The sequence below is a fragment of the Littorina saxatilis genome, linkage group LG1 (genome assembly GCF_037325665.1).
Source record: "Littorina saxatilis isolate snail1 linkage group LG1, US_GU_Lsax_2.0, whole genome shotgun sequence".
NCBI classification, from domain to species: domain Eukaryota; kingdom Metazoa; phylum Mollusca; class Gastropoda; order Littorinimorpha; family Littorinidae; genus Littorina; species Littorina saxatilis.
The window spans coordinates 53,022,766-53,045,913 of NC_090245.1; the positions used below are offsets into that span (position 1 = coordinate 53,022,766).

General features: G+C 40.9%; 2 protein-coding genes across 5 annotated transcripts in view; both read left to right on the top strand.

Annotated features, from left to right (window-relative positions):
- Positions 1 to 23,148, top strand: part of LOC138973769 (E3 ubiquitin-protein ligase NEDD4-like) — a 50,484-nt gene that overhangs the window by 19,330 nt on the left and 8,006 nt on the right. For 2 of the 4 annotated variants that reach the window (XM_070346483.1, XM_070346501.1), the window contains 16 exons: positions 89 to 201; positions 544 to 652; positions 1,300 to 1,508; positions 4,235 to 4,339; positions 4,834 to 5,020; positions 7,735 to 7,764; positions 8,067 to 8,177; positions 8,943 to 9,059; positions 9,723 to 9,777; positions 10,870 to 10,922; positions 11,902 to 11,967; positions 12,431 to 12,537; positions 13,260 to 13,382; positions 14,083 to 14,204; positions 20,192 to 20,262; positions 22,250 to 22,345. In XM_070346483.1, the coding sequence (XP_070202584.1) occupies positions 89 to 201; positions 544 to 652; positions 1,300 to 1,508; positions 4,235 to 4,339; positions 4,834 to 5,020; positions 7,735 to 7,764; positions 8,067 to 8,177; positions 8,943 to 9,059; positions 9,723 to 9,777; positions 10,870 to 10,922; positions 11,902 to 11,967; positions 12,431 to 12,537; positions 13,260 to 13,382; positions 14,083 to 14,204; positions 20,192 to 20,262; positions 22,250 to 22,345 (1,674 nt within the window). The remainder of the gene's footprint in view (positions 1 to 88; positions 202 to 543; positions 653 to 1,299; positions 1,509 to 4,234; positions 4,340 to 4,833; positions 5,021 to 7,734; positions 7,765 to 8,066; positions 8,178 to 8,942; positions 9,060 to 9,722; positions 9,778 to 10,869; positions 10,923 to 11,901; positions 11,968 to 12,430; positions 12,538 to 13,259; positions 13,383 to 14,082; positions 14,205 to 20,191; positions 20,263 to 22,249; positions 22,346 to 23,148) is intronic. The other 2 variants (XM_070346489.1, XM_070346493.1) reach the window with 2 other exon arrangements.
- On the top strand, positions 15,709 to 19,592 carry LOC138973757 (uncharacterized). The gene is made up of 2 exons (XM_070346475.1): positions 15,709 to 16,132; positions 17,067 to 19,592. The coding sequence occupies exons 1-2, from the start codon at positions 15,739 to 15,741 to the stop codon at positions 18,011 to 18,013; spliced, it is 1,341 nt and encodes a 446-aa protein (XP_070202576.1). The 5' UTR covers positions 15,709 to 15,738; the 3' UTR covers positions 18,014 to 19,592.

Consider the following 23,148-nt stretch of genomic DNA (forward strand, 5'->3'; position numbering starts at 1 on the left):
GTGTTAGGCAGGATTTGTAAACATCAACCCTCACAGAAAAGACATTTGTAATTTTTTATACTGCAATGACCACTGCTTTTTATGGTAGACGCGAGATGACTTCCTTGGGCTGGTGGAGATCCCCCTTCACTTCATGGGGATTGGGGTGGAGGCTACTGGCAGGGACATACCCTGCAAAAACTGGGTGCTGCGACCTCGCACGTGAGCATATAGATCTTCCTTTTAAAACTTCAAGGCAGAATTAGAATTTTGTCCATGTATTTGGACGCTCACCTTTTCCTTTTTCTTTTTTGTCAGTGTCAGTCTGTGTGTCTGGAAAGGACAAGTTTTCTTGTATATGAGTACAACATTGGTTTGGAAAAAAAATATACATGTAGTTTTACTTGGGCATTGATTATATGGAGAGAAATGATTGATAAGTTACTCGCGTCCCAAGTGTGCTCTTTGATTAAGACACTGGGACTGTAGTCTGGTTTATAGAAAGTATTCACTGTTTATCATCATCTTCGTAATTTTCTTAATATCATCAACAATCTGTTTCAGAACCAAGTCTCGTGTGCGTGGTCACCTGACCCTGTACATGGCATACCTGCCGTCAGAAAACAGCCCTGATGCAGCGGAAGACACAGCGTCAGGACAGACAGCTAATGAGGTAGGTGTATTTCAGTTCACAAACAGCTACTACAGGTGGGCACATCATGGCACACACTAAGATTTCTACCTCAGCACATACAGATTTTCGGTGAAAAGAGAAAACAAAACCTGACTTGTGTAAACTTGTATTGACAAAAGGGAACAGCTAGGACATTTCCAATTGTCCTGCCTTCCATCATTCAGATAATTTTGTGTGTGTAACTTAAGTTTGAGTTCCAGCTCCCATATATATGCAGATCCCTGAAACACCCGCTATACACTTCTACTGGCTTCCTGTGAGGTTTGAGCGTTTATGATTTCGGAAAACTAGCAGAACAGTTACTTCGCTACAATTTTTGAAATGTTTGAAATAGACGGAGTTACTTTTCAAGCCACAGTTGGGAAAGGTATTGTTGCATAGTACAGTGGGACCCACTTTCAAGGACCCCCCCCCCCCCCTCCATTTTAAGACTCCCTCCTTTTTGAGGCCTTGTTTTCTTAGACTTTCTGATCATAACCTCTGTAAAATTACCCCCATTTTAAGACTCCCTCCTTTTTGAAGACCCAATTTTCTCAGATTTTTGGAGATCTTAAAAAGGGGGGGGGGGGGGGTTTGCACTGTATTGTCATGGAAAGTTGTGTGAGATGTGGTGTGCTCTGTGTCAGCAGCCGGGCTGGGAGTTGCTGGACATGGATTCAGCATTGAACGAGGCGGGGGCCTCAGGACCTATCAACGAGGAAAACTCGGAGGCAGCGCCCTCCTCAGACAATCCAGAGCCCTTGCCGACTGGCTGGGAGGAGCGAATAGACCAGCACGGCAGAACGTATTACGTCAACCACAACAGTCGCACCACCCAGTGGGCCAGGCCTACCGCGTAAGGATACAGGGTTTTTGTTCTGTTTCGGTGTTTTTTGTTTGGCTGTGGCTGATAGCAGTATCATTTTTAAGCTTCCATTATATCCTGCTTTCTTTGTTATGAAATTAATGTAGGAAAATATGGTTTGGATGGATGTGTTTCAATTGCTAAATCTGCAGAAAAATGTGTTGACCATACTTAATTTTAGGTATGGCCAGACACAATAATGTTTAGTCAGGTTAAGATCAAAGTGATGATCTGTGTGCATTGTTGTTTTTGCTGTGATGTGCTGTTTACATACCTGTCAACCTGTACGGTTTTCCCGTATTGTGTACGGGATTTATCAAAATTTAGGTGTGTACGGCTTACACAGCCTAGCAGTACGGGCAAACCAAATTGTACCGGAAATTCATGTCAATGCTGTGATCTCGACAACAATTACCTTACAAGATGCAAGTGACGATTAACACACATACTCAGGCATGTCAAAGAGACACAGACAGGAGTAAGTGTAGTGCACGTTGTAGTGATTGTAGTGTTCGACTGCTTGAATATGTAGGTCAGTGAAGTCTCTAAAATAGCCCACTTCCATGGCTTCATGCAGTGACCTTCCCGGTTTCAGATATCTGCATGATCTCCGACAAGTTTTATTTTGAGTTAGATACATGGAGTCCTTTTGAAAATTAGAATGTGGAACAAACTTACTAGTTACTTGTTTCTCTTTTAATTCAATCTATGATTCAACCATCAGTTGAGAATTTAACTCCAGAAATGATGAATTGAAAAGCAGTACAGCAGTCCCTCTCATGAACGGACACCCTTGGGCCATAGCAAAACTGTCCGTACATTGCAGGTGTCCGGTCACGGGAGGGGTGCCCACAGCACCCCCTCCCCCATACACTCACACAGAGACACACAAACAACAGGATTGAGTCTATGCTAATCACTTCTTGTGGCTACTAAACAATAAACTCCTAATACTTCTTTAAACGTTCTGTAAAAGTGATTTGTATGAAAAGTGTTGAAAAGAAGAGATAAAATAAATCCTCAAGGCAGTGAACACACTCACCATGCACTGACATACGAAAGCAGCCACACAAACACAGCACAGAGGAGCCTGTGCAGATGCTTTGCAAGAATAAGCTTGAAACCCAGTTTGAATAAATAGCAGCAGATAGAGCTGCATGTCATAATCATGTAATTTATTTTCATCTTGTCTGGCTTTATTGACTGCATGCCGATCATGTGGCATGGCAGTGACTTTTCACTCTTCAGTCGGAAATACACTGTACATAACACAGCTCCCATTCTCCCTCACTAACTGATGCTTGGAAATTGTGTGGAAGAGTACACCTCTCTATTTCTCTCCAATGCTCTTCCTGCTGACATGCAGTGACACCGGACACCCCACAGAGTTTAGCCAGCTAACCCTCCACCCCCCCCCCCCCCCCCCGCCTCCCTCTCTCTCTCACTCCCTCCAGCCATGTACTGTTGGGCTGTGGCCAGAGAGGTCAGCTCTAACTGTTCACTCAGAGCAAAACCAGTTGACTGTGTCGTAACTTTTGACACAGCAAGACAACTGAAGGGTTCACAGATTAGGCAACCGACTCACTGGTCAAGGCTGAGGGGAAACAAGAGTATCTTGTCAATGAAAGAGGTTACACACAGACACACGATGCTGAGAACTGTGGCCGGTTTTTCACTCTCTTTCGCTCAGGACCTTCATCGACTGTGGTTTCTGTTGTTTACGTCCAACAGACAAGAATAAAGAGCACAGTGCAGTTTCATGTTGGCATCTTCGCATGTACTCCACTCCTGACCAAAACTACCCCCCCCCCCCCCTCCTGATGGGTACAGGTGCACTCAAGTTACCAGTGACTGTCGTCACGCCATTGCGGCTGTGATCTTTGCACCAAGAGCCGGACTGCTCTGTTATCGATTTTGTTGTGGTGAAAATTTGACGATGGTCTGTCCGTACATTGGAGGTATGACCTGCTGTTGGGACCGAAAATGAGTGTCCGTGTCCACGTTTTGCAGGTGTCCGTTTAAGGGGGGGCAAATATAGAAGGAAAACACTCGGTGCCGAGCAAATGTGTCCGTACATGTCAGGTGTCCGCTCACGCCGGGGGCCGTACATTGCAGGGACTGCTGTATGAGAGATTATGCAAATGAGTACTAAAAATAGACCTGACAGTGCCTATGCTATTTTCCAAACCTCCTTCCTTTTTACCAGAGTGAGCCGTTTTGAAATTAAGTTACCAATTGGAATGTACTGAAAACTGTTTTCTCAATTAAATTGAAGTTTTGAGTCAATAATTATTGATAATTTACATCAGGACAAGGGAGGCAACTGTGTTATTTTTGGTTTTTATTAATTTGTCAGAAATTTTTCAAACATGGTTATTTTTCATCCTGTGGATGAAACTTGTTTAAAATCAAGTTCATTCATGAGAGCAATTCTGGGGGGTGGTAAACAGGCCTGAAGCTGGTTTTTGTATTTCAAAAAAAAAAAGTTGGTGTGCAAGGGATTGTTACCTTGAATACATCTAGTCATATAAATACAGGTTGGCCTTGGAGGGGGTTGACAGGTCTGTATTTACGTTTCAAAAAGGGCCAACTATGACTAGCAGCCAAGTATGCTTGCACATATATATTCAAGTTAGTAGATTTGCTGACTATTGTGCAACGTTTTCACATACATCTGAATTTTTTGTGAATGTTAATGTTATCCAATTGCCTTTCAGGTCAAGAACTTTACCAACGGACTGGGAAGAAAGAACCGATGCAAACGGACGCTCTTATTATGTTAATCACAGGACACGCGTGTCACAGTGGGACTTTCCCTCTGGGTATGTGTCTCATTTGTCCCACTTTGATTTTCTATCTTTTCCATTGTTTCGTCCTTTTTTCACTGTTATCAAGACATAAGACGTAGCACTACTTTGTGGCAATCTCAGATCAGTTGCATGGACAGCTGTATCTTGATTGAGAATTCTGGCACACACACACACCCATTCACCGCTGGACATGCAAACCTAATGCACATGCTTACAAGCATGCACACGCACGCACGCAATGACTCGTATGCGGTTGTACACTCACTCCCACATCACACACATTCAGTGAGTACCCATGCACATGCATGCAGCTATGCCCACACAGCCACAAAACAGCTTGACAAAGTTCACAACAGTGGAACCCCCCATTTAAGACCCCCCAATTTAAGACTCCCTTCCTTTTAAGACCCTGTTTTCTCAGACTTTATGTTCATAACCTCTGTAAATAAATTTACCCCTATTTTAAGACTCCCTCCTTTTTAAAACCTGATTTCTCTTGTTGACAGCTCTCCAGATCAGCAGACCGAGCAGGACCTGCAGCGGCAGCGCAGCGTGGAGGTGGCACAGCTCTACCGCCAGCGACGACACATCAGCCAGGAAGACACCCTTAGCCGGGAAGACACAGCCAGCATCAACTCCAGTGCCTCTGAGTCAGACCTCTCGCAACCACCACAACCACCGGAGGACAGGCGGGTCAGTGCTGCCACTCCCTCTTTATTTCACCCTCTCTTTCCTGCATAATTTCTGGATAGCTAGGGCGGATGCTCCCTCTTTATTTCACCCTCTCTTTTCTGCATGGTTTCTGGATAGCTAGGGCGGATGCTCCCTCTTTATTTCACCCTCTCTTTCCTGCATAATTTCTAGATAGTTAGGGCGGATGCTCCCTCTTTATTTCACCCTCTCTTTCCTGCATAATTTCTAGATAGCTAGGGCGGATGCTCCCTCTTTATTTCACCCTCTCTTTCCTGCATGGTTTCTGGATAGCTAGGGCGGATGCTCCCTCTTTATTTCACCCTCTCTTTCCTGCATGGTTTCTGGATAGCTAGGGCGGATGCTCCCTCTTTATTTCACCCTCTCTTTCCTGCATAATTTCTAGATAGTTAGGGCAGATGCTCCCTCTTTATTTCACCCTCTCTGTCCTGCATGGTTTCTGGATAGCTAGGGCGGATGCTCCCTCTTTATTTCACCCTCTCTTTCCTGCATAATTTCTGGATAGCTAGGGCGGATGCTCCCTCTTTATTTCACCCTCTCTTTCCTGCATGGTTTCTGGATAGCTAGGGCGGATGCTCCCTCTTTATTTCACCCTCTCTTTTCTGCATAATTTCTGGATAGCTAGGGCGGATGCTCCCTCTTTATTTCACCCTCTCTTTTCTGCATAATTTCTGGATAGCTAGGGCGGATGCTCCCTCTTTATTTCACCCTCTCTTTTCTGCATAATTTCTGGATAGCTAGTGTGGATGATTAATTCTCTCTCCTGCTCTTCCTTTCTCTAACTTATTTGTTCTGTATCCTTTTTTGGGATGGGTCTTTTTTTTTATTTTTAATTTTTAGGTCTTTTATGACTTCTTACAGGCTGTGGCTCTCTGGTTATTTTCCCTTCTGTTATGAATTTCTGAATAACCAGCATCATTTTTTAGTTGTCTCTCCTGCTCTGTCTTTCTCTAACTTATTTGTTTTGTCTCTTGTTTTGGATGGCTCTTTTTGTCTTGTTTAGGGTGTGAGTTATTTTTAGGTCATTCGTGGCAACAGCTGTCCTCCGTTTTTCTGCTTTCAGTCGGTCTCTTAATTTTAACCTTCTCTATTTCTGTTTACCTTATTCACATGCTTGCCCTCTGTAACCAACCGCACCCAGCCACCCAATTCTCCTTCTCTATTTTGTATAAGATTTTCAGGCAAATAATGGATGCCCTAACCTTTGCAATGTGCATCTTACCTTGCAGAAGGCACAAACACATGCTCAGCTAATTGTCAACTTTTTGTGAAAGACAGGAGAACTTCAGTTGAAAGAGAAAAGAAATTAACTTCCAGATGACTTAATCAAGACCAAAGTAAAAGAATGTGCTTTGATTCAAGATAATTGCTGAAGTTTGAAATTATTCATAGTTATAGTTTCTTTACTGCATACTGGATATTGTGAGGAATCTTTTAATTGTTTTAGCAAAACTGCATTTGTTCTCACAAAGAGGAAGAAAAGAGTAAATTTGCTGAATGTTACGGTACTTCTGACCCATCACACTTTCCTTTCAGTGACCTGACCCTTCTAAGATCTACTGTATATGTTTTTCTTTTTTATAGTAATCTTTCAAGTAATTTTTGTATCTGCTGTTGACAGTATATTGTGCCAGTTCTGCCTTGCATCCTGCTTGTCTATAGCAGTTTTTTTTTTTATGGTAACTTCATTTGAAGGATATCATACGTAGATCACTGGGAAAAACAACTGTTATTTTTCAACTAATTTTATCTCGGTGTTGGTATTGTGTCTTCTTGTAGGTTATCATACATAGAATAACGTTAGTAAACCATTCTCATTCAGAGACTTGTGGACGTTAGCTTCATTAGTAAACCATGTCTTACAACTTGTGGTGAAGGGGAGCATACAGTGCAGTGGTGCCTGCTATGAAAGGCCCCTCGGATCAGAAGACGTCTCCCAAAAATGCTAATAAAGTTGGTTTTTTTAAACTCTTTTTTATTATGATAAGGCCAAAGAAATTGGGGTTGGAACGTTGGTACCTGTTTTTTATTTTAAATTTTTTGTGTGTGGATTTATTGGCAGTAACTTGTGCGAGCGGGCGGGGATGTAGCTCAGTCGGTAGCGCGCTGGATTTGTATCCAGTTGGCCGCTGTCAGCGTGAGTTCGTCCCCACGTTCGGCGAGAGATTTATTTCTCAGAGTCAACTTTGTGTGCAGACTCTCCTCGGTGTCCGAACACCCCCGTGTGTACACGCAAGCACAAGACCAAGTGCGCACGAAAAAGATCCTGTAATCCATGTCAGAGTTCGGTGGGTTATAGAAACACGAACATACCCAGCATGCTTCCTCAGAAAGCGGCGTATGGCTGCCTAAATGGCGGGGTAAAAACGGTCATACGCGTAAAAGCCGTGGGAGTTTCAGCCCATGAACGAACAAACAAACTTGTGCGAGCTGTGTCTCCTGGATGTTACAGGGGAGTAGCTTTCCATGTAATTTGGTTTGAAAGGTTTGTCACAAAAAAGTTCTAGGGATGGGAGAAAAATAGGTCGCACACTTGCAACATAGGGAGAGTCTTTACTGATGTTAAGGGTGTCCTTTCATCACAGGTACCACTCTACTTCAATCTATTTTCAACCAAAAATGTGGCTTTCCCATTGTGTGTGTGTGGCTTTCTGTAGTGTCTGCCTAACTGTTCCCTTGTCCTCTGTCCCTCGCAGCAATTGCACCGGCGCAGTGCACCTGTTCAGGTGAGTTGTACTCTTTTTGGTTTCTTCCCCTTGTCTGGTTCTGTGGTGATAGTGTTCTGAAATCTTTCAATCCTAGCTCTAGTTTTAAGGAACGCCCTCCCTCCTCAATTTTACCCCAGGGACCCTACTCTCAGAATTGTTTTGTTGTAACATATGTTCATTTACCTCCATTGTTATAAATCCATCCCTCAAAAGAATTGATTTTCTCAGGTTCTTGGCAGCATTAAAAGGGCAGAGGGGGGGGGGGGGGGTCCACTGTACTGCATTACATTATTCTATATGATTTTGTATTGTGTGTGCAGCAAGAGACGACAGAAGAGGAGGAGGAGCCTCTACCAGCAGGCTGGGCCATGGGTCACGCCCCCAATGGACGACCCTTCTTCATTGACCACAATGACCACAGAACCACATGGGTAGGTGTCGTGCACATTTTTTTCTGTTTCCTTGAGTTATAGCAGGTTTTTTTAATCCGAGTAATTTTGCAATCTGCTCTAAGAAACAAAGGGATGTATTTTGAGTTTTTTTAATCTATCATATTTTACAAATTAATTTGAATTTGGGTAATTTTGTAATTGCTCATTTATCTTTGACTGGCTTTGTAGGCCTTTTTCAGTCTTTTCTGCTTTCTTTTCAAGTTTGTGAATATGATCTTGGTTTCCAGGCATAGGAATTGTTCGCCGAAAGGCATATTTCTGTCGAATTTTTTGTTGTTCCGCCGAAAAAGCAGAAGTGTCTGCCGAAAAAAAAATGGGGGAGGCAAAAATGGTTCTAAAAACTGAATTTAATGGCAAACTTGGAGCTAAGATGACACTAAATTGCCCCATTTGGGTTCTTTGGAGAAACAAAATTCCGGGGGGGGGGGGCATGTCCCCAGACCCCGCTAGTAAGACTAGGCGCTTCGCGCCGTTGACTTTGTTAATGCTTCCAAATTTTCAGCCTTTTTTTACAATTATCAATTCCCATGCCTGGTTTCAATGACATTGCATCCCAAAGAGTTTGGCTTGAATAACTATGACACAGACGTTTCTACGAATCATTGGGATGTTGACGTTTTTTCTTGTGTTTACCCAAATAAAGTCTTGTGTTTCATGCCTCAAAGAGAGCTCAGCAATCGATTAAAGCGAGCAGCAAATTAGATGTGGAGGTGGTGTATTATTACTCCTGTATTTTGTGGAAAGGATGATCCAAGAAAACCTAGAGAGAGATCAGGATCAACACGAAGCCACAACTCCCCCACCCCTCTCTTCCGCTCCAATTCCACCGATGACCTGCTCAACAGTCTAGGACCTCTGCCGGTCAGTATTCACTTGCTTTATTGGTTCTCTCTCTGTCTGAAATGTATCTCTTCTCTGTCTGATAAATGTTTTTAGACTGTATGTCTTCTCTGTCTTATCTCTCTGTTTAAAATGTATGTGTTCTCTTACTTACACATTTTTCAAAAGTGTATCGGTTGTAGCTGTGTTTCATAAATCTTTCTAGACTTTATGGGTTGTCTGGGTTTTTTTCTATTAAAAATGAATCTGTTCTCAGTCTTATTAATCTTTGTTTTTAATTGTATTGTCACCTGTCTTATGAATCTTTCTAAAAATGTATGTGATCTCTTGTGTTGTAAATCTCTCTGGACTTCTATGTGTTCTCTGTCTTTTAAATCTTTCTAAAATATATGTGTTCTATGTCTTGTAAATCTTTTAAGACGTACATGTAACCTGTTCTCTGTCTTATACATTTTACATAACTGTTCTCCATGAATTTCTTTACATATTGCCCTGGTCTATTCCCTGTCATTAAACAGTTCCGTACTGAACCTTTCCGTTCTTATGTGTTTATAACCTTTCTTAATGATCAGATTACAGCTAGACTCGTTCAAACAAGCATACCTGTTTTGCATGCTAAATGATCATGTTTTCTTTACTGATCATTGATTGTACATTGTATTTTTGTTTTTATTCTGTCTCTAGCCTGGCTGGGAGGAACGCACACACGCAGACGGCCGTGTTTTCTACATTGATCACAGTAAGATTTTATTTATTTTTTCTATGCTTGTGGATTGCAACCTGGAGTGGTAATTTAAACATTTCATGTGGACAACAAGACAGAGGAACTGGGTTTTTTATTTTTTTATTGAAGTATAGGTGAGGAGAGAAGGGACTTTTGTTGTTGTTGCAGTTTTCTCATTATTTTGTTTATAACCTCTTTGAAATTATCCCTATTTTAAGACTCCCTTCGTTTAAAGACCTGATTATCTCAGACTTCTGGAGGTCTTACAATAGGGGTTCCACTGAACTATTTTACAATACCTGCTATTCAGACTTGGTCGTGTCACAGACGTTTTCTTCCACACGAGATTACGTTGATTGTCTAACGAAGCCGTCAGGCTGAGTTAGACATCAGCTAATCGAGTGTGGAAGAAAACTCTGTCACACGACCAAGTCGGAATAGCATTTATGTCTCACAGCTTCAACAGAGGAGAGAACAAACACGTGTTGCGTACTCAAGCTTGACAAACCTAAACACAGGAGCAGCCATTGTGGAGAGATCTACTTTTTGACGGAAGTGAACGAACAACTATGAATGACGTCTCGGTATATGTGAATGACGTCATAGTTATCGTCACAGTCTGTATCTTTTGAAGCATCGCATTCTTCATGGCGTCTTTCTGTGTCTGCATCCGCAAAATGTTTGTTCTTTTCTGGGCCTTTGTCATCTATGTTCAGAACTCTGCCCTTCTAGTTTCAGACTAACAGGCCTCCTGAGCGAGCCGCTTTCCAAGGGCAGCTAAATTCGCGTATGGAAACAGTTCTGTCGTCTGGGATGCCATTCTCAGTATTCTCAGCGTTGAAGAATTTGTAAAGAGAAGAAACGATAACAGCAGGAGAAATAAAAGTAGTGTGTGCATTTTGGGGCTTTTGGAGGGACGATTTTGAGTTTGAATCCGTTCTTGCACATACTCCAAAGCGTGTAACATACAATCTTGCACACATTTGCTTTAGTAGCGGCAAAGAAGGAAAGCGTGTGACATAACTGTATAGTGTGTGTCTGTGTGTGTGTACTGAAACTGAGAAATTATATCCTAATCTTTTGGAACTTACTTTTTTTTTTCAACAGACACAAGAGGTACACAATGGGAAGATCCAAGGTTACAGAAGCTTGGTGGTCCTGTAAGTACTGATTCCCTTTTTCTCTGTTTGCATGTTCATCTGTTTTGTATATTTCTATCTTGAGGACATTTTGTCTTACTCTGTAAAATGGTTATTCATGTTATTGTTTTTCTTGTTTTGTTTTCTTTTTGTCTTTTCTGTATCGTACTTAAAAGTGACCTTGCAAACATGAGCAGTTATAGAAATAAGTTTATGATCTGACGATATCATTATTGAGTCACTTGAGAAAAAGTGACTCTATGTAATCGGTCAGTGTTAGTCTGTCCGGCCGGCCGTCCAGCCGGCCGGCCGTCCGTAGACACCACCTTAACGTTGGACTTTTCTCGGAAACTATCAAAGCGATCGGGCTCATATTTTGTTTAGTCGTGACCTCCAATGACCTCTACACTTTAACGATGGTTTCGTTGACCTTTGACCTTTTTCAAGGTCACAGGTCAGCGTCAAAGGAAAAATTAGACATTTTATATCTTTGACAAAGTTCATCGGATGTGATTGAAACTTTGTAGGATTATTCTTTACATCAAAGTATTTACATCTGTAGCCTTTTACGAACGTTATCAGAAAAACAAGGGAGATAACTAGCCTTTTCTGTTCGGCAACACACAACTTAACGTTGGTCTTTTCTCGGAAACTATAAAAGTGACCGGGCTCAAATTTTATGTGAACGTGACTCATTGTGTTGTGAATAGCAATTTCTTCCTGTCCATCTGATGCCTCATATAATATTCAGAACTGCGAAAGTGACTCGATCGAGCGTTTGCTCTTCTTGTTTATTTTTTTATTTGTCTCGCTGTCTGGTCTAACAGTATAGACGTGAGATCGACAAGAAGAAGAAGAAGAAATAAGTTTATCCTTTTATTTTAGAGGTCTTCTTTGGTTGTAACATTCTTTGCTGTGGAGAGACGTGAGATGACAAGAGCCTGTAGCTTTTGACAAAGGGAATACATGTGTGTCTGACAGCACTTATGTCTCTTTTCAGGCTGTACCATATTCCAGAGACTACAAGAGGAAATATGAATACTTCAGATCCAAGCTTCGAAAGCCGGTAAGCCTTGGAGTAAATCTTATTCTATGTACTTTTTGCATTGAATCTACTGTGGGGGTAGTTTGCTGACAAGCATTTTTAAACAGGCAACTTTCAAGAAAAAAGAGAGAGGCAAGCCGGTGGATGGGCACCTGTCAATAATGCAGACATGGACATTACATAAACAAACCAAATATGCCTGTTTTGGCTTTATGATTTACCAACTGGGGGTGCTTTGAAAACATTTTCAATTTTAAATTGGAGGACGGCTGCAATTTTCATTCTGCATTTTGAGGTTACGGTCAGATATCTGCAGCCCATGCTAACATACTGCATATCTTTTTATTTTTATTTCACAAAATTAATATTGGTATAATATTAATAGTAAAACAGATTGATCTTACTGAGCACTTTAAATGCTGAAAAAAACGTACAAAATGTTGGCTTTGGGGTAACAATTGAGACATGTGTTGATTGTGCGCAGAGCAACTTGCCCAACAAGATCGACATCAAGGTGACCAGGAGGAATGTCATGGAGGACTCCTTCAGGGTGATCACCACCATCAAAAACACAGACTATCTCAAAACCAGGTCAGATTTCTAGCTTTCATGCAGAGTCTATGGCTCTATGTGCATTGATTTGGGATTGTGTGTGCATGTGCCTTTAGTTATGTGTTTAGGTAACATAGCCCAAAAGAATAGGGTAGGAAGGTAGGCAATCATTTTTTTTTAAAGCTTTTTTTTCTAATGTATACAAATTAAACCTACTTGACAGGGAAATAAGTGTGCGACTATGGATATTCTTTTGAACAATTTTGAACTTACCTTTTAAAAAAAGGGCCTTATTTCCCTTGCGTCGTCTGCATGACGACTCGAGCGCTTTTGCTTTCATTGCGTTTTCTGCACTCGTTTTCTTGTTTTCATTTTTTTGTTTTTTTGTATGACATTAATGTAATAAAAAGTTATAGGGTCGGCCTCTAAAAATAGGGTAGGTCGGGTTACCGTAACCACACCTATTTTTTTTTTAGGCCTTACCTAGATATGTTGGTTAGGCGTGTGTGTGTGTGTGTGTGTGTGTGGTGCCTTGATTTATGACATTTGTGAATGTATCATTTTTGGAATATACGAATAGAAATTTGAGTTTACTATTACCTAGTTGTAGCTGGGATCAAACTTGTTTCTTTTGTTTGTATAACAGGAGTTATTCTCCCCGGCTCATACAGGGTTAAAAGAATAATCAAACTTGAAACCAGAATGCTGTCCTGGTATGTACATGTTGCTGTATTTTAATGATGGCTTTCTAATATTTACAGGTTATGGATTGAGTTTGACGGTGAAGTGGGCCTGGATTATGGAGGAGTGGCACGTGAATGGTTCTACCTCCTGTCCAAAGAAATGTTCAACCCATACTACGGCCTGTTTGAGTATTCAGCAGTGTGAGTAGTGGTTGCTGTGCTTTTGAGCTTGCACCCTTAAATAAATAAATGAATAAATAAATGAAATATTTAATTCAAAACATGAAAAGATTAAAAAAAAAAAAAAAAAGAAGAAAGAAACATTTTTTAATTTTTTTTATACATAATTGTTTCTCTCTGCTGTAAGATCTAGCTTTATAGAAAAATGCGATTGTGAATGCCTTCTAATTTTCTTGTTTCAATTGAGGTTTGTACATTATTTTTCAGCCTGAGCAAGAAGGGACTAAAACACGCCCCTGCTTCAGACAGCTGTCTAAATTGTGTGAAGGATACAGTTCTTGTTCACAAGTCTTCGGTCACTAACTCATACTTTCTTGATCTGACTCATTGGTGTGACCTATAGCTGGTCGACTGATACATATTTTCATAAAAGGTTTAACAGTGACCCATTGTCCTCTGAACTCGGGAACAACAATGATAATAAGGTTAAGGATGGATAAGAATAAGGATAAGATTTCATATAGTCCTGTGATGTTACCCTCATGGAAATTTGGGCTTCTTTCTCACTGGGGAAAGCGAGTTGCCATACAGTACGGCGCCACCCATTTTTTTCTTTTTCCTGCATGCCTGTATTCATGTTTCCAAGCCCTGAGACTATATAATAATATACTGAAAGTTGCCATCAAAATACTAAATGAAGCCTATTTTCTTGACACCACAGGGACAACTACACACTACAGATCAACAACTTGTCGGGCATCCTGAACGAGGACCATCTGACGTACTTTGAGTTCATCGGCCGTGTGGCTGGCATGGCCATCTTCCATGGAAAACTCCTTGATGGTATGTTCAGTGCATTTTATGCTTTGCAACGGCAGTGCTTGTACATGAATGGATGGCGCACTTCTGGTTGTTGTTACAGGGGAACCCCTCTTTTAAGATCTTTAATAATCTGAGAAAATCTTGTCTTCAAAAGGAGGGATTCTTAAAATGGGGGGTAAATTTACGGAGGTTATGAACAAAAATTAACAGAAAACATGGTCTTAACTCATTGTCTCCCAGGTACGGATATATCGATCCGTACCCACTCATATGGCTTTATCTGACCAGGTACGGATATATCCGCTCAGACTGTTAGCTTCAGTCGCTTCCTGTAACATCGATCTAACGCCTGCATTCAGGCGTGTTGATACACAGTTACTACAATTCTCAGTGACCTGCTGCAGCACTGCTGGTCTCAGCTAAAAAAAAAAACTTGGTCAACATAGGTTTTAAAAGGGAGGGAGTCTTAAGGGGATGTGCGGGGGTGATTTTTGAGCTTTTGGGCAGATTTGGGCATTTAGACATTTTGACTGTTTGGAAAACTGTGGTCATTTTTCTTTCAATTTCTGCCGTTGATGTTGCATATACATGGTTTTTTTGTGTAATAAAAATAAATTCAATAAACCAACCCTCGCCTGATTGCGTTCATTTGTCCTGAACTTGCCTTATTATTGCCGATTTTCAACACCTTGATCAGCAAATTTGAGCAGACGACAGGGCGAACACTGCATGACGTTGCATGCTACATAGCCTCCCCTGTTTGCATGTGACCGTTGTTTCGTTATTTTCCGGACTACTTCGGCTCTAACGGAACATTGTCAATGTAGTTCAATCTACGCCAACTTCCTTATACGGAGAGTATGACGTACGATGCGATCTTGATTCGTTCAACCGGGGTCACGTGGTACAACAATGGCGCTTGTTTACAAGCAGTGAAAGTACACGCTCCTGTGCAAAAATGGTTCGCACCAAGCCATCAACAACCAGAGGAGCCCCAAAATCTACGAAAAAGAGGACAGATCAAGTGAAGAGTCAATGGAAGGCGAAGAAATCAGCGCAATCAGCTTCTGTGCTGACTGACGTGACAGAATTTGTGCCGGTTTTGGGGTCGTCTGCTAGTGCTACATTTTCCGCGTCGATTCCTTCAACTGAAAACATTCTCGGCACGAAGACAAGAAGTGAGTTCAAAAAAGAATCGTATGAGAGGTTTGTTTCCGGTGGAGTTGACACTAAGTCATCTGCTGCTACTGAAACCCTGGTAAAAACCCAGAGGGGTGTTGTAGACTTTGCCGAAGTAGACAGTATGGTTGCAAGTTTGTGCTGTCCACAGTGCAAAAACAAGTGCTTGTCTCTTTGCACAGACTCCAGACCAACAAGTGGCTTGGCAGTATTTGCCCAGGTGAACTGTTCTTCGTGCGAAGAGCCTGTGTATGAACAGTATCTGGCGACAAAATTTAAATCCAAGACAAAAGTGTTCGACATGAACAGACAGGCAGTGTATTCCTCGCTTGCTTGGGGACTGGGAGCCACCACATTCAGAAATTTCTGTGAAAACATGGATTTAGCTGGACTTCACCACAAGACCTTTCATACTCATGCCAGCCAACTATTCACACAACTAGAGGGATTCCGGAAGCATGTGTTCAGTGAGACTGTTGCATATGTTCGAGAAGTTCATGCAAGATACTGTGGCACTACTCTTGGTGTCGATGACACCCTGAACATTATTGTGAGCTATGATGGCACCTGGCTTACTCGTGGACACTCTTCGCACATTGGAGTTGGGTGTGCTGTGGACTTACTTACTGGACTCTGTGTTGATGCCCATGTCATGTGTACCTACTGCCAGGTGTGCGAGTCTACGGGGCAGAAGCTGTTTCAGGAAAAACCAGAGGAGTATGCGGCCTGGCTCGTGGACCACTTGGACAAGTGTGAGGTGAACTATAAAGGTAAATTATATTTGTTTGCACAGAAATATTTGAATAGAGTTTATTTCAAATTTAAGCAACTTACTCAAATATAGCAAATTACAAGTAAATGTAATAGTGATGAGTGGATATTATTTTCCATGCATTCCAGTGAAACTGAAAACCAAAACTAAAGGCATGGATGATGGATTACAAAAAAGCGTCATAAAGACAGATCATCAATTTATGATAATAATAATGAAAGTTGTAACACATGCATATATAAATCCAATTTTTAAGAATAGTTCAGGGCATGGGGGAGTGGATGTGTGTGATGAAAATAATAAGAAAACACACACAGATAGAGAGAGAGAGAGAGAGAGAGAGAGAGAGAGAGAGAGAGAGAGAGAGCTGTATACAGCATGAAGTGAGATTCACAAGTCTTCAGAATCAACGGGCTTAGAACAGAGGGAGCTAGTAGTGGTCAGGGGGTGGCAAATAGTTTACACATACATACATGTATACATGTGTGGCCACATACATACATGTACCGTATGTATGTGTGGCACAATACAAGTGTATTTAAAAATGTTCAAATAGTATCAATTGATGAATATTATGCTTAACGTTTACAATCTAACATGTTCAGTGCCACAATATAACATGTTCTCACCACTATTAATAGGTAACATGCGCCTTGAGTCGCCTTGTGGGGTGAGATACGTGCGCGATATAAATCCTCGTAAATAAATAAAAGTAAATAAATAAATAAATAAAAAAATACCTGCTGCTAGAAATTTAATATACAGTAATTTGGTAATTTCATGTTTATTTCAATTCTTTTCTGTATTAATTATAGTTGAAGTATTAGCTGTACAATGACTGTGAATAACACATGCGTGCACACACACACACACACACACTTAAAAAATACTCTGTTTGCAAATTACATTTCTTATTTTGTTCTTGTTTGCAGGCTCATCAGGGATGATGGAGGTGGAAGCAGCCCGTGTCATCTGGCGTCGATCGGTGAACACCAACAAGCTTCGCTACACAACACTTCTGTCGGACGGTGACTCCAAGACTTTTACAGAGCTCAACGACATCAAGCCCTATGGTGAGGATATTCACATTGACAAGGAAGAGTGTGTGAACCATGTGAGTAAACGACTTGGTACAGCTCTTCGCAACATGGTGACAGACTGCCGAAAGCGAGGGGTGACTCTTGGTGGACGTGGAAGGGGTCAGCTGACAGGCAATGCCATACGCAAGCTACAGATTTACTACAACCGGGCAATTCGTAGCAACAAGGATGTGTGTAGCATGAAAAAAGCAATCATGGCATCACTGTACCATTGTTTTTCCACTGACGAAAATCCACAACATGAACTTTGTCCTGCTGGAGAGAGCTCGTGGTGTTTCTTTCAGGAAGCGCTGGCGAAGCACCAAGTTCCAGGTCCACACAAACACCTCATCCACACACCCCTCAATGAGGAGAAGTTAGCTGCACACCTGTTGCCCATTTATGAGAGACTTTCTGAAGAACACCTACTCAGCAGATGTGTTTCTGGCAAGACACAAAATGCCAATGAGTGTCTCCACAGCCTCATTTGGTCAAGATGTGCTAAGGACCACTTTGCTTCCCGCAGTCGTGTTGAGTTTGCAGTCTTGACTGCTATTAGAGAGTTCAACTTTGGACCTGCTGCTGCTGCCGACTCTGCCCAGTTCTTCGGATTCCAGACTGGACATCACATGAAGAGGCTTGGAGCAGCCAGGATGCACAAGAGGGTGCGGAACAGTCTGAAGGCTGTGAGAGACAAGCAAAGTAAAAGGAGAGACAAAGTGCGGGCAGCCAAGTCAAAGAGACTGGAAGAACTTGTTCAGCTGGAAGGTGGCCCTGCATATGCAGCAGGCATGTTCTAAGTTTTGACTATGTAAATGTTTTAACATAGACGGGGAATCGAGACGAGGGTCATGACTCATGGTGTGTTTGTGTATAAAGTGATTCCGAGGAAACTACTGGACCAATCTTGATAAAACTTAACATGAGAGTTCCTGAGTGCGATATCCCCAGATGTCTTTTTTCCATTTTTTGGAAAGATGTCTTTGATGACGTCATATCCGGATTTTTTTAGGCAGTTGAGGCAGCGCTCTAACACCCTAATTTTTCAACCAAATTGATTGCAATTTTGGTAAAGCAATCTTCGACGAAGTCCGGACTATGGTATTGCATTTCAGCTCAAAATTTTAAAAATAAAGTAATGAGTTTGCTTGTTAAGTTTGTCATTAAAATCTAATTTTTAGTAACAAAATAAACTTTGACTGCATTGCATTCCTCATTTTTTCCTGAATTCAAAAATATATAGATATGTCATGTTCACTCTAACAATGTGCTCAGAATTACAGAAAATAGGTTTAGTAAGTACTATACGGTCTCATGCTTTGCGGAGACGAGCGTGATCCGTCTCGGTATTGTTAGCCGAGACTATCTTAATGTATCTCGTAGTCTTGGCGATGACTGGTTTGTGGTGTTGATATTTAAGTTTCATACTGATTGACTAAATGTTTTTATATTGCTTCACGCGACTTGTCATTGTTATTGTGGTTAACATTATTCTCATATATATTGTGGTTATTGTACGCATATGTGCAATTAATGACTTGGGTACGTTTCGTAATTTGGAGCTAGCTTGTGTGTGTGTGTGTGTGTGTGTGTGTGTGTGTGAATGTGAACGTGAACGAGTGAGCGAGCTTTTTTTGGTGTGCATGCTGTAATTGGGAGTGTGTGTATGCATTGTTTGTAACTCGGGACAAACAATTTTCATAGTGTACTGCACATGTTTGAAATAACTTATGTTTTATGTCTTCCCTAACTTTTAAACTGTGTCTCTAAGGTGTGAAAGACATTCCTCAGTGTGGAATTTGGAGATACATGTATGTATTTTGAGTTTAATTACAACTATCAATGGTTTCAAAACAAATTGTGTGCGTTTTTGCCTTTTCCTCAGTTTGCATGTTTTGACATTTGGGAACGAAATGATTTCAAATCTACTGGTTAGATTTCTGTGAAATTCTGCATACTTGTACTTTTACATACTATCTACAGAGTTACCATTTGAATAATGAATCGGAAAAGAAATGTTGGCTTTACGATTTTTTTAATATTAAATTTTACGCAAAATTTCAACATTATGATAAAAAATTTTTTTTTTAAATAACTGTAATACTCACAGAAAAAATAAATGGTAAATCTGTAGATATGATCTAAATCTATATTTATGCAAAATATTGGACAGAAATCGAGCATTTGGATATGGAAAAAACGGTTCCTAAAATCCAATATGGCTGCTGTTTACTTTTCTGTTTCTATAGCAACGACATACACAATAAACAAACACATTAACATTTTTTAATTCAGAGACCATCAGTATTATAACAAAAGCGACACAAACAGTGCTGATCATCAGATATGGAAAATAGCGATTTGGCCCTCACATGGCCTTAAATTGGGGGGTCTTAAAAGGGGGTTCCACTGTATTTTGTTTGGTTTTTGGTGCACAGAATATTCTTCGTAATAGTGAGGTCATTGAATTGTCCGTATGTTCCGGATTCGGTAAACGCATCAGAAGCATGGTTCCACATCCACTATTATTTCACTATCATTGTATTTTAGTAGTTTCTTGCTCCGCTGTTTTTATCTTTATCCTTTCCTGTTGATTTTAACAACAGAGTATGAATGCAAATGCTGTTTAGAGTTTCTGTTAGAATATATCTTGGGTTTCTGAAGAGCATTAGTGATGTTTTGGTCACCTCCAAGAAACATTTTTATTGAGTTCTTATGCAGTCTGTACTAATAGTACAATGTAGTAGGGTTGTTTAAGCTTTAGAACAGTTAACAGAGTTGTAACTTCCTGACCTTATTTCTTGTCAAGCATATGAAAAATGTGCTTCTTGTGTGTGTGTTCACGCTTCTGTGTGAGCATGGGAAAATAATTAAGTATACACAATTATTGTTTTTTTTATAAAGGCTTGTATTATATTTGTTTGCATTCCTTGACATAAATGAACCAGTTCATTGACAAGTATGTTATTTTGTTTCAGCATTTTTTATCCGCCCATTCTACAAGATGATGTTGAAGAAGCCCATTGTGCTGGGTGACATGGAGTCTGTGGTCTGTGAAAATGATTGCTTTTGTGTTATACTTAGCAAACCGTGCACTATATAATTTGTTTTACCATATGTCATTCATCCATCCCCCAAAGACTCGGTGTAGCTGATCAAGTAACGGGGAAAACTTGTGATCATCACCCAAGGCATGTGTGAATACTGTACCAGGTATTTTGTTAACCGGAAATTTTTCTGTAAAAATCTTTGAATAAAAAAAGTATATCGTATTTTCCGGGTTACAAGGCGCTACAGCGCATAAGGCGCACCCCCTTCTTTTAAAAATAAATTGTAATCCAGTCACCCATTGGGCGCAGGGGGCCGATAGGGCGCACCAAAATGGAAAAAGTATACCGGTAACAAATGGTCGAAGAATGAAAATAAGCCGCACATCAAAGGAAGAATACAGAGTGGAAATATGTGTGCTCTGTGTGTGCGGCCAGATCAAAGGCAGGTCCATTGGGATAGCTGGGTTGCCTTGTTTATAGACACTGACCTTCTTCCCAGGGGTCAATGACCCAGTTTTAGCAATGAGAGGTGGTTCCCCTGTCATATCTCAGAGAGGAAACACTTTCTGCACGGGGGTGAGTGACCGAGTTTAACCTATGGGGCAGTCTCTTTGATGTCTTGAGAGGAAACTTGGCCAGGGTAGTACCTAGTAAAGACTGGTTCTGTAGACTGAACTCTGCCAGTTGTAGTGTTTTTTTGTCCAAGCAAGTTTCGTTTGTTTCTATTTGTGTTTGCTGTGAAGGTATAGCCTTTCACGGTTCTCCTTTGTTTGAAAAGTCAAATGTCAATACAGTAGTACCTGCCATATCCGGTCACCCATTAGTCATTGCAAAGGTGACCGCAAATATCAGGTGGCCGTTCATTACAGGCCCCCTCCTCCTCCAAAAAAAACCCAAAAACACGATCAAGTTTTCATGAAGAAAAGAAAGCGATCATCCACGAGCCGCCGATTCATTGTCTCTGTTAGTTTTGCTTTCGTTTATACATCTTAATTATTTGCGTGTTTAACTCGATCGTCCTGGCTAAGCTATTGTTTCGTATGTTTCTATGTGTGTTGTTTGGATTATTATATATATGTATTTGAGTGTCAGATAAACAAGTGTTTCAAACTCACATCAGCTGTGATCGATCCGGAAGTGACTGCCGTAAATGTACATGTATGCGCATGTCTGTATTTACAGTTTGCGCATGCGTAAGTATTCATGTCGTCTGCTCGTGCTGTGCCGTCTGTGCACACAACACACACACACACCACAGGCGCTCGCCCGCGAAAGTGACAAGTGGCCGTTCCTGTCGAGTAAGAGGGGCACCTTAGGGCAAAAATCAGTGACCGTTGACCGCGTCAGACAGGTTAACGGCCATTAAGAGTCAATTATAGAAGGAAAACTCATTAGTCATGGGAAAGCTGGCCGCTCCGGGCAGGTTCACGCCCACGAAAGGGCCGGAAATGGAAGGGACTACTGTAATGCCTTAAAAACATGCTTTTCGTTTGAAACAGCACTGTACTACAAGGGAGTCCATCAAGCGTTTGCTGGGCTAGTTTTGTACAGTAATGAGGCTGAAGCTGATGACTTGAATGAATGTGTGCAGAGATTTAAAAAAATCAGATAAGGCTAACGTTCGAAAATTCAAGATAAAAACCCCACAAATATCATTATCTCGCCGGCATTTTCAAGTGCAAGCGAGTTTCATCGCTGATTTTGAGATAAGTTCATTATTTGTATCATAAGTGTTTGTCTGTGTGTCTACTTAAACACCAGAGCTGTTTACCCTCCCGGATTGTCCGGAATTATTACGGATTGGGGGTCTAAGTTCCGGTATTACGGAAATTACTAAAAATTCCGGTCGCGAGAACATTTTCCGTGCGCGGAAATTCAAAGTCGAGCAAAATATGGACATACTAGTAAATGTAAGGTTTTGTTTTGTCAATAATTAAATGTTGCAACAACCTACAATTCTTGTTGTTTTATTCTGAATGTGTGCAGGACTCTGAGTACTTCAACTCCATGGTGTGGATCAAGGATAACGATCCTTCGGACCTGGAGCTGCACTTCTCCGTGGAGGAAGACCACTTTGGCGAGGTCCGTCTAGATATTGTCTGCTTCTTGCTTGCATGACAGACGGACGGACAGAGGGATGGACGGACGGACAGGCAGACACACACACACACACACACACACACACACACACACAGAGGTGGCATGCACAAACACATGTGCATATGCACAAACACATGTGCATATACACAATCATGTATATACACAGAGGGACACGTGCACGTAAAGAGCTAATGTACAATCACATTACCTTTATCTGTACATACATATTTTGCTGTGCTTTGATACTTAAATTAAATTACATATTCTTACTCTGAATCACATCTAGCATTGACACAGTCTGAGATGCTAAGGTCTGAAAACGCTTACCCGTCTAACATTTTTAAAGGGAAGCAACCCCATCATCAAAAGAGCTAAGAATAGCCATGGTAATGAGCACATACTCTGGGAGTTACCTCCCATTGGTGTGTACTACATCACTACCTCTATCACAACGTGGCTACAATCATACGACTTTTTCAGCACTGAGGATCAGCGTGTTTTTAATCCAAACATATCATATCTATATGTTTTTGGAATCAGGAACCGACAAGGAATCAGATGAAAGTGTTTTTAAACTGATTTCGAAAATTTAATTTTTATATTTTTTATTTTCAGAGCTTGTTTTTAATCCAAATATAACATATTTATATGTTTTTGGAATCAGAAAATGATGAAGAATAAGATGAACGTAAATTTGGATCGTTTTATACCAAAAATTTTTGTTTACAATTTTCAGATTTTTAATGATCAAAGTCGTTAATTAATTTTTAAGCCACCAAGCTGAA

Excerpts from the sequence above, each read along its gene's own strand:
- LOC138973757 (XM_070346475.1), top strand. The coding sequence starts at position 15,739 with ATGGATTTAGCTGGACTTCACCACAAGACCTTTCATACTCATGCCAGC. Across the intron at positions 16,133-17,066 it reads GTGTGAGGTGAACTATAAAG|GCTCATCAGGGATGATGGAG; the intron begins GTAAATTATATT and ends TCTTGTTTGCAG.